Source organism: Anabas testudineus, chromosome 11 (genome assembly GCF_900324465.2).
Source record: "Anabas testudineus chromosome 11, fAnaTes1.2, whole genome shotgun sequence".
Classification (NCBI taxonomy): Eukaryota; Metazoa; Chordata; class Actinopteri; order Anabantiformes; family Anabantidae; genus Anabas; species Anabas testudineus.
In genome coordinates, this window is record NC_046620.1 from 12,394,577 (window position 1) to 12,406,079 (window position 11,503).

The 11,503-nt window shown below is 40.0% G+C and overlaps 1 protein-coding gene across 1 annotated transcript; it reads left to right on the forward strand.

Annotated features, from left to right (window-relative positions):
* Positions 1-99: 99 nt before the first annotated feature.
* On the forward strand, positions 100-11,228 carry pex1 (peroxisomal biogenesis factor 1). Its single transcript, XM_026349626.2, has 24 exons — positions 100-292; positions 1,240-1,386; positions 1,550-1,633; positions 1,801-1,915; positions 2,120-2,796; positions 2,927-3,046; positions 3,180-3,300; positions 3,497-3,603; positions 3,768-3,853; positions 3,953-4,085; positions 4,294-4,390; positions 4,473-4,643; positions 4,775-4,929; positions 5,012-5,198; positions 5,362-5,528; positions 6,309-6,443; positions 6,536-6,600; positions 6,754-6,896; positions 7,790-7,893; positions 8,046-8,222; positions 8,757-8,999; positions 9,871-10,065; positions 10,206-10,336; positions 10,896-11,228. The coding sequence occupies exons 1-24, from the start codon at positions 182-184 to the stop codon at positions 10,978-10,980; spliced, it is 3,756 nt and encodes a 1,251-aa protein (XP_026205411.1). The 5' UTR covers positions 100-181; the 3' UTR covers positions 10,981-11,228.
* The last annotated feature ends 275 nt before the right edge of the window (positions 11,229-11,503 follow it).

The following is an 11,503-nucleotide window of genomic DNA, read 5'->3' on the forward strand; positions in this document are numbered from 1 at the left end:
CGCATCGAATGCGTATCCACACGCAATATCTTTTATTTTGAAAAGTCTGAAGCTCAATATCAACTATTTTGGTCTAGCTGGGCAGAGTCAGAGCACATCGATTGCCAATGAGATAGTTGCACATTTGACGTTAGCAAAACTACGTACCTGCGATTAATAGAGCTAGTTATGCCACGTGAAAATGATGTTTAGTAATCAGGGCATTCAACCAGTTACAGTTGTTTTTAACAACACAAAGAACTGCTTTCTTCAACTCCCCTCGAAGTTAATTTCGCACCTTTCACTGAACGAGGTAAGTTAGCTTAAGTTATAGCTAGCAATCCTGCTGTCACTGCCATGTAACAGTTAACCAGCTAGATAACTTACTAGTGGATTTAGTTTGGTGAAACAACAGTGAGATCTAAATGTTAAACTGTCTGTTGTGTCGTACGATTCCTTCAATCACAATTAATGTTGCTGTCTGTTAATTTCAGGTACATCCTAGTCACACAAATATGTCTAAACTAAGGTCAGCATGTAAACGTGCTCATTGCATGAATAAAGAGAAAGGTACAAGGAGTTTTTAGCGACAGATGACCTGCTCAATTGCATGTTCGGCTGAAGGCAGAAAGATAGCAATCAATAAAACGAGATCAAGTTTGAATCAGTACTGATTCTCATATGTGCTTGTATAGAGATTTGTATAGGTATATCTGCTGTGCGAAATTGTGATATCAAATATATCAGATGTGTGGTAATGACTGTTTTGATTACTACTACTGGGTTTCATTTTATTTTCATTTTTTTATATCTAGTAGTTCCCTTACAGTCTCACTTGGTGGTGACAGAGGATTGCATTAGAAACAGAGAAGAGTTGCCCTGTTTCTGAGTTTGCTGTTTAACTGTGGTCCATTAGCCTCTTTATAAATCCACCATCCACCATCATTCAGGTGACACTTCTTTGATATGTGATGGAGCTTACATTAGATCATTATGCCCAGGCCTTTGTCCTTATCTGTGTGGTTGTTTAGAAGAATTATTTTGTGACATATTTACACATAAATTAAATGTGTTACCTCTATCATTGATTGTTAGTCTGAGCTGTTTAGTGCTGTGATTTAAATTAGGAAAACCTCATTTAGACCAGAAAAATTAGCACATTATTATTACATTATTATTTTAGAGACACTGAAAAGATCAAGTTCCATGGCAGTGAAAAAGAACTACAGAAATAAAATGCTTTGTTTGCCTGTGCTCCAGAACCAGGCTTTGGAGTTGTCCTGGGTCCACGGAAATCCAGTGTTTCTCAGCTGGACTCAAAACAGAACCTCTTCCTGCCTTGACAGTCATCAGGTGGCGCTGTGTCGGCAACTGGGAGAGAAATTAGGCCTGAAGGATGGAGAGCAGGTAGGGTTCTACACTGAACAATTTATTCTGCTTCATTTCCCATTTGAGTATTCTCTACATTACACAACTTGGCATACGTTTGATAGTTTACAGAAATTGTCGATTACTGGCCAGACTGACTGGTGTTTCTATTGACTGATTAGTCATGTGGTTTTTCCCTCAGGGCTTTCTGAGACCATGTCACCAGGTCTCATCAGTGCATCAAGTATTTGTGGAACCGCTTACGTCTGATGACTGGGAGATCCTGGTGCGTGAATAAAGTGTCACCTGATGTATTCAGAGTCTTTCAAGTATAGCTTATTTAAATTCTTCTTGCCTTCAAATTTATTTTACTACAGGGTCATCAATTAGAAGCAGGATCCTAAATTACATTTAAGAAGCAATGATTTGATATGTGTTTCATGTGTTTGACAGGAGCTTCACAGTGCTGCACTGGAGCAGCACCTGTTGGATCAGATCAGAGTGGTGTTTCAAGATGCTGTGTTTCCAGTGTGGGTGGACAGCCACACAGCCATCTACATTCAAATAGGTTAGAGTTAATGCAATAACGTTTTTCAAATCAGTATCAAACTGTTTGCCAAATGCTCCTTGTTTATCTACAATTGAGAAATTTGTTATTTGTACATATTGTAATAATAGCAATTTTGTGGCTTTGTGATTAATTTTATATCAGTTTGTATGTTTTGGTTATATACATATCAATATAACTTTTTCTGTTTTTAACCCTGTGCAGCTTCACTTTTGCCATCTGTGCCCTATGGTCGCCTGGAGCAGTTCACAGAACTGGTTGTGTCTCCCAAGATCCGTACTGGAATTGGTACCGTAAGTGGTTCTGTGCTGAGAACCAGTGAAAAACAGCCTCTTCAGAGACAACAGCAGTCAGATCTCCCCTTCTCATCATTACAACATTCTGATCCTGTCCCTCAAAGTCACCAGTGGGGTGGCATAGCTGACCTGAAGAGCCTACTACACTATATGATTAAGGGCAGTTATGATCCTGTTAAAGAGCAACCACCAGTACCTGACATCCCTGCCTTCCTCACTGACTCAATCTACAGAGTGTGTGATGCACCTCCTTACTCTCTTTGCACCATTAGCCATGTTACAACTGGTGTTATTCATTTATTCCCTTTGCATGGGCTAAATTCAGGACTGTATGGAGGCCACTCTCAAGTAACATATGGCACGCTCTCTAAAGTTCCTTCCCCTAAAGAAAGAAGGGACAGAGCCAAACAGGCCATGGAAAAAAAGAAAAACACACAAGATGCTAAAGTTGGTGCCTCTAAGGGTGGAGAGGATGAAAAAGACGAAGAAGTCATGGTGGTCAGGGTGGTTTGCCATGGACTTGAGAATCTAACAGTCAAACAGAAAAGTTCTAACAAGGGAGAGATCCATAGTGGAAGAGTATGGGTAAGTGTGTTGTCCTACAGAGTAATAGTTCATCCATTTATACACCAATTCACAGTGACACAGACTTTTGTTGCTGGAGTTCAGTGGTTTGCTGCCCGGTAAATGGCCACAAAATCTATATATTTTTCAGATCCCACAGCCTATTGCCACCAGATTAAATATCATTCCACATTCAACGGTTAGAATTAAGCCAGTGAAATCCACCGTCAAAATAGCTTCCACGATTCGTCTTCAGCCTCTAAAACCACTGGTGAGTTCTGAAGTAGCCATCTGTCATTACAGTTTGATGTAAATGACGAAATATTAGAACATTTCATTTGTTTGAAGCATAAAATCTGTCTCTTTCCCTTATGTCTGTGTGATCTTTGACATTAACTCTTCAGCCAGAGGAAGATGATGAGGAGATTCAGACAGCTTTCCTTGGTTGGCTGCACACTCAGAGTCATGAACCTTTAGCCTGTCTGACTGAACGGTCTGGCACCATCCTCCTACACGGAGCTGATGGTGATTCATTTCTACACTTCTTTACCAGCTTGTCAGAAATATATTTATAAATCTATATACAGACAAATCTGCAGATGGCTATAGAAGATAGTTCTCAAATGTTTAATTTTAAAAAGGCTAAAATAATATTAGTTAGTGTTAGTGTTAGTATCAGTGTTTACTTATCTTTTTTTTTTCTTCTTATTCTTATTTATAGCAAAGTTAGAGTTTGCTCTAACTGTGCTGAAACCAGAAGCACGGAGTGATCCTGCAGACCAGCTGTTTTTTTTATCACCCACACTTCTCCAGAAAGAAGACATACAGGTATTAACATGCACATGATGTATTCTGTCATTCAATATTCCAGTTCAATTTTCTTTAAGAACAAATCGCTCCCTGCAGTTGCTTGTAATTCAGTGGATGAAACAACCTTTTCTAAGGTTTTGCAATTCTTGATATTCACACTTGTCACTTTGTGTCACCTTTAGATAGACAGAGAGCCAGCCAACATGCCTGCTGTGAAGGCTATTGCTGAAATTCCCAAACCAGAGCTCCCCTCTCTCAGTATTCTGGGGTAAGTCTATAGCTATCTCTGAGCCTGTGTATGTTTTAAGCAAGAATCTTTTAGAGTATTAATTTTTCTCTGATTATTCACAATCTTGTCTTTCTCCAGTGGGTTTGATGAGCTTAGTAGGACTGGATTTAAGTTCATCTCCCACAACCTTCTGGGTAGTCGTCTTTCACAAGAGCTGGGTACCACTGGACAGGGACTCAAAGGAGGAGCATTGCTCATTACTGGTGCCAAGGTATTTCTTTACATAGCAAGTAGTAATGACAATCTGTAAAATGATGAAATATGTGTGATGAGTGCAGCAGTGCTTATATATTTAAGTGGATTTTTGAAGAACTAGTGTTGATAGAGCTGGTTTGTCAGCTTAAGATCGTCAGCAAAGTTACTAAATACTCTATTACTAAAAATATTAACATATGGTATGTTTTATTTTCTCCTCACAGGGGAGTGGAAAGTCCAGTCTATCAAGAGCCCTGTGCAGGAAGGCTAGAGAGGTTCTTGATGCACATATCGAGGTGGTGGACTGCAAAAAGCTACAAGGTCAACAAGTACTCCATACATGCCATGCTTCATTTGGATTTAATGATCACACTTAATGAAAATACTTTTTTTTTTTTTTCAGGCAAAAGGGCAGAAACTGTGAGACAGATGCTGCAGGATATTTTTGAACAGGCGGAGTGGAGGCAGCCTTCAGTTATTCTTCTTGATGACCTGGATCATGTCACTGGGGCCCCCACATCACCTGAACACGAGCACGGCCCAGAGGCACTGCTGCAACAGCACATTGCACAAAGTAAACTATACTTTTTTTTTTTTTTTGTATGTGTGTGGAGATTTTTCTTTTTGTCATTATGTATGGTCACAGTAAGTATTTATGATCATTACAGACCTTAATGTTCATTTTTCTGTTGTTTGTATGGGCAGGTCTGAAGGATGTTGTGGATGAAGTGGTGGTTCATTCCAGCCTGGTTTGTCTGATCATCACCAGCCACAGTGAGCACTCTCTCCACCCGTCTTTGACTGAAATACAGGGGTCCCACTTCATCCAGGGATTTGCACACATCCAGCCACCAGATCAGGTCAACACTCACAAAAACACAGACAGACTCACTGGCAGAGTAAAAGTACAAAAAGCAACAATTTGTGTGTGAATGTTTACAGGCCCAGAGAACAGACATCCTGCGCCATTTGATCCTCAGGAAGTCCTGTGTATCTGAGGAGACCTTACAGACTCTTGACCTGGGGCCTGTTGCCAAGGAGACAGAGGGCTACACGCCTCAAGACTTGGCCCTGCTGTTGAAACGAGCTGTCCACGCCAACACTGTACAAAGAGGACACAGTGACCAGGGTAACAAAGACTTTTATTACAACTAAACTGACAAGATTCTCGATGTATTTACTAAAATGTCACTTTAAATCATTCTCTCTGTTCTTAATGCTTCAAGTTGCTAATTAGGATATTCCTACTTATTGTGCCTCTTAGATAATTGTTTGCGCTTTTTATCTGTCAGGTGTGCATCTGTCCCAGAGGGACTTCACACATGCTCTTAAGGGATTCACACCACCCTCATTGTGGGGCGTGGACCTCCACACCCCAAGTGGAGTCGGGCTGGAGAGGGTGGGAGGTCTGAGAGAGGTGCGACAGCAGCTAATGGACACCATACTGCTCCCTGCTAAGGTCAGTAGCAGCGCAACCAGTCACCACACAAACTGTTGTGTTTTCCATTGAATGGAGTCTCCACAGTGTCCACAGGAGCAATAGAATGAATGAAATTAAATAATAATAAAGAATTTGATGAAAGTTTATCGATCATAAATGATCATAATTGCTAGGAAGTTTAATGAAGATAATCTAATTAACATTTAATATTCTCAACACAAGTGAGAGCAATGAAGTGATAACTGCAAATGGGATGAAAATAAACACCAATTCATTTTTATTAATCAAAACAGTTTCATTTCACTGCACTCAAATACACAACTCTCCCTCTTGGTGAGATGACCTTCAGTTTTAAAACCACAGAATTGATCAGTTTAACTTTATCAACCTATTTCATTTAGACCAAGTGTGAACAAATTTCCTCTTTATATATCTTTTCTATGGACTTTTTCAGGGAACAGTTTCATCTTTTTTTTAATGACTCAAGTCTCCATTTCTCATATGAGCCACAGTAGTTTTTCAAATTGATCTCTTTTTATTTTTTTAATATTGGTGTTCCTGCCTTCATAGTTTTCCTATCTCTGCTGCTATTGATTTGTTCTGAACCCAAGCAGTGAAGACATTTGAGACACTATTACTGTGTATACACATCTCATAAAAAAGTGCCCTTTATGTTTATAAACCAGGTTAGTGATTAAATTTTACTGTGTCACACTTTACAGTATTTACACAGTATAGTTTAAAATTCAACATTACTGATTGCACATTAGTTGACTGTTGCCCTTTGGTGTGTTGCAGTATCCTGTCCTGTTCTCCAATCTTCCTATCCGCCATTGCTCAGGAATATTGCTGTACGGAGCTCCTGGAACAGGGAAGACTCTGCTAGCTAGGGCTGTAGCCAAAGACAGTGGTATGAACTTCATCAGCATCAAGGTAGGCTGGGCTTTGGCTTAGGCAGTCAAAAAGAAGTTCTTTATCAGAGCATCTTATTTCTTCAGTGACATAGATTCTATCCTTCTCCTCAGGGGCCTGAACTTCTGAGTAAATACATTGGTGCCAGTGAGCAAGGAGTGCGCGACACCTTCCAGAGGTTAGTACACACTTACCCTTCCTCCCAGTACCACATATGCACTGTGTTTGTTGCTAGTTATAATAACACCAGACCCAGTAATGAACATTAATGGAATATTCTTCATTCACTTTTCCAGTTCACCTTGTTGTATTGCTTCACTCTCTATTCCAGGGCACAAGCTGCAAAGCCGTGCATCCTCTTCTTTGATGAGTTTGACGCTTTGGCTCCCAGGAGGGGCCATGACAGCACAGGGGTGACAGACCGTGTGGTCAACCAGCTCCTCACTCAGCTGGATGGGGTGGAAGGACTGCAGGGTAGGTACAAAGTATTGTGTGTTCTACATAATGATCCGTTTTAACAGATTCTGTTGACTGTATTCAGTGGTGCAGAGAAGGACATGGGTTTGAATCAAGCAAGTTTACATTTACAACTACACTCATTTGTATTCTTATTATATTTGCCCCTCTCTCATCGCCAAAGCATCTCCAGATCATCATGTTTCCACCTCCATGCTTCACTGATGGTGTTAAGCAGGCATCCATTATCTTTTTATGAGGTCTCCTCAGTAATATATCCTCTTTGATTGATCACTCCACAAGACATAGTTCCAGTCATTTAAAGTCTACCGTTTGTGCATCTTGTGTGTTCACTTCAAACTTTTCTTCTGGTTTGTCAATTTTATTAGGGTTTCTTTTTGAAGGCCGTCTGACCTGAGTCTACTACACAGAGTCTGTGTACACTTGTTTCTTTACACTGGTTGTCTTATTCAATGATGCAGCCATTTCAAGGGCAGTGAGGCATCTGTTTCTCATGGAGGACACTCAAAGTCCTTGTCTTCATGAAATTATTTGATATTATAATATGTTCCTTTTTTATTAGAGGTCTGTGTGCCTTTTCTTGGTCAGGAGTTTCCATTGGTTTTCAGGCTACCTCTTCCTGGCCAGGAGTTAGTTTAGACATAAAAACACAACTTGGTTAAACTAAAGTGATATAAAATACTATTAGTGAAACACGGGCAGGTTAGCTGTTTCCCCTGTCGGTCTTTATTGATCTTTGGTCTGCTGGCTCCAGCTTCATATTTAGTGGACAGATATGAGAGTGGCATTGATCATTGATTTTTCATTTAACAATCTGCAAGAGAGCATGTGTATTTCAGTGTATTTCCCAAAATGTCGACTAAAGAAAAATATTACATTTGTGCTTGTAGGTGTCTATGTGCTGGCAGCCACCAGCCGTCCAGATCTGATTGACCCAGCCTTGCTGAGACCTGGACGACTGGACAAGTCCCTCTACTGTCCCCCTCCTGACCGCGTCAGTAAATTTATATTCAGTCACTTCTACTTATTATGCTGTAATACTAACACCGTTAAATTGATCAACTTTATGTACACATTTCTTAAATAGAACAAACATAATATTTTTATTATTAAGTCAAAACTGTTTATCTTGTGTTACATTTCCAGGAGGCTCGAGTAGAGATCCTGAAGGCTCTGAGTGTGGGTGTCCTGCTGGCAGCTGATGTGGACCTGGAGCAGCTGGCAGCAGCGACAGAGCAGTTCACCGGGGCAGACCTGAAGGCCCTGCTCTACAATGCACAGCTGGAGGCCATCCACAACAGCTTGAGCAGTGGCACACCGCACGTAAGTATTTTATATTTTCACAAGGCCACCGCCGATGACTTTATTTTTGTGTTGAGATGGGTTTAGCCTTGGGCCACAATACAACAGGTAGACAGGGAGTGCACTGGTAGTGAAACTGGCTAGTGCACGTACCACGTACAGTAATTGCAATGGCTCCTGTTTGTGTTGAGCTGGAGATGTGTGTAATATATGTCGCACAATCTTTCACGCCATGTTTCCTGTCTGCCTCTCTACTGTCAAGCTATCTGAATAAAGGCAAAAACATGCCAAAAATAATCTTGAAGACAGAACTGTTGGCCAGTCCATTTTTTTTTATCATTTGTTTTGTTTGTTTGAAGCAGCCAAGTGCAATGTTTATTGTCCCTCAAGGCTAATTAAATGTTTAGTTTAAGTTTGTCTTCTACTATTTCTTATCTAAGACAAACGACAATAAAAATACTAAGAGCGAGAGATGAAGCCGCTGCATAGTTTTATATTTTGGTATGTAAATTTGTGTATAACAGTATAACCTTTGATTGTCTGTGTCACAATCAGGAGCTGACCTCTGGCTCCGACAGTGACATGAGCCTGTCCTCCATGATCTTCCCAAACAACAGCAGTGGCTCAGATGATTCGGTGGGAGAGGGAGACATATGTGTGGGGTTGGAACAGTCAGTTGTTCTCTTGGAGACTAACGAGATTCAAGCAGATGAACAACAACTCCATGGAAATGTATGGAGGCTCTACTTTGGAAGCTCCTATGAGGAGGAGATCGGGAACTCACCAATTTCAGGACTGGTGAGTTATTTCAACGAAAACAACAAACAGAGCTACTCTGCTGAGAGTGGTTTTGTTGTTCCTGGGATCTGCTGGAGCCACTCTCCCAGTTTTGGGGAGATAGATGGATAGCTCAGTGCCAAAGTCAGTGGGGCTAACCACACGTTTGATTCTCAGTCAGTCACAATATCCAGTGTAACAGTTACAATATTCATCGGGAATCATATTTTGGATTTGTCATTAAGGTATTCACTAAGCACATCCTTCCTGATGTTCCTAGTTGCTTTGATGCACACGCTTCTAGCAGACCTTCAGAAGGTACTTCATTTATGCTTGGTAACTGGCCTCTAGGTGTCCATCTTAGGTCTATCTATTCTATTATTATTATTCTGAATGTCTTGGAACTCAATCTCTGATTGTGAGGATGATGATAATATCCTCCCCCTTTCCGTAGCATTTGTGTTGTACCTCATCAATCTCTAGTTGTGACATCAGGTGTTTCTTGCAGGTATTAGAGTACTGTGCTACTACTAGTTCCCTGTTCTCATCTCTTGTTCATTAATGTCTTATTCTTGTTCCAGTTACAAGTAGCATTAGGGATATAGATATATATTAAGGGATAACACTGGATATTGTTCTAACTGAGAATCGAACCTGCACCCTACCATACCGAAGCTATCTATCTGTATCTGAATGAGATGGTACCCGTGGTGATAGGAACACTGGGGGCTGCGCAGGACCCTCAAGCTCCCAGGCTTGAGGGTCTTGAGGGCTTGAGGATATATATATTTATAATGCTATGCTATTAGATATTAGAAGAAAGTAATAAGATAACACATGTGTGCTGAAATTGTGCTGATTTTCAATTTTATTTTTTGCGTTCCTTTGACAGAACTCCCAATGCGCCTCTGGACCCAACTCCATAACCCATGACTGCACAGGGGCATCTGTTCCTGACCCTAATGGTTCACTCCCTCCTGCCTTCATGCCCTCCCTCCAGAGCGGATACAAAGAACTAGGTCTGGAGCAGCTGGACCACCTTCAGCAGGACATTAATAACATCAAGAACAACTACAGAAGAGCGAACGTAAATCTATATGGCTTTGTTTAATCTTCAGTTAATCTGTTAGAAGTACTCTATCAGAGTAAATCTCTTTTCTGTCATGTTAGTAATAGTAATAGCGTTCATGATTGCTCTTGTACTTTTGTATGCGTGTGTGCATGTAGGAGGAGTGTGTCCAGGTGCATTCAGCCTCCAGCCAGCCAGGGCTGCTTCTTTGTTGGGCCCATATAAACTCTGCCTTGGCTGTGACCAGGCCGTCTCTCAGCAAGTCCGACTGGAAGAGATACACAAACCTGTGAGTATCGGGACACCAGACCAAACCATTCACTGTGTAACAAATAACTCTAATGTTGATAGATGAAACTGTTGCGACAAAAACGGTGTGCTCTGCAGGAAGCAAAGAAATCATTTCACATTTGTCCATTCATTTAGAGGAATTTATCAAGCATATAATGAGCCTTTTAAAGTCTCACCTACAGGAGGAAATGAAAATTATTTGACAAATTTGTCCTTCAAAGCTGTTGCCAAATAGCAGCAAAAAGTATATAAATCAATATTATAATCCATCTCACAGCACTCAAAATGTTTTATCAAGTTAAATGACTTTGTTTTGTACTTTGCGAATTCACTCAGAATTGTATCTGAGCTGGAACAGAGAAGAACAGTCAACCGTAGAGTTTACAGCTGCTGAATCATCACTGTGTGTGTTAAGTAAATTTAATATTTCGTTGGAACTGGGTAAAAGACAAATACTGTAGATGCTTCCATGTGTTAAATCACTTGAGAGTAGTTGTTGGTATTTTATGCTAACTGTTAAAGTTTTTAACATTATTCTATTTTATTTTTTTTCTTAGGTATGAAAACTTTGTTGGTTTGCCAGATGGAAAGTCTCCTCATTCTGTCACGTGTAAACCTGGACAACGAGTGACTTTAGCTTGATCAAACACATTAGTCTGACTCACTTCAATAATTGTTTATAAATAAAAGAGCTGTGAAAATTAATTCACCTGGCAACTTATTTGACTTTTTCAGAGCTGTAGAAACAATGTAAATGAATACTGTATAATTGAATAAATTATATTATATTTTCTAACGGCTTGATTTAGAATGAGACATTTAACACCTAAAAATGTAATTAGTGTACATATACAATGGTGAGATAATAAAAAATACAATTGTTTCTTTAAGTTGCCTTATGAGTCTTATTATTGTTAGAAGTGATTATGAATTTCTTGAATCATTTTCTGTTTTTCTGCAAAAAAAAAAGGTTTACATGTAACTTTGCCACACACAGCCAGGAATGACTGGCATAAAAACATTCAAGTTCATCAAAGTCACCAAATGTCAGAAACTAATTAGTAAAATTTGGTGTCAGTTAAATAACCCCAAGAAGAGAAACATTACAGGAGAGTTGAGGAGATGTCAATCAAGCACAGTCCCCCATATAGTCCTGAGATGAGAT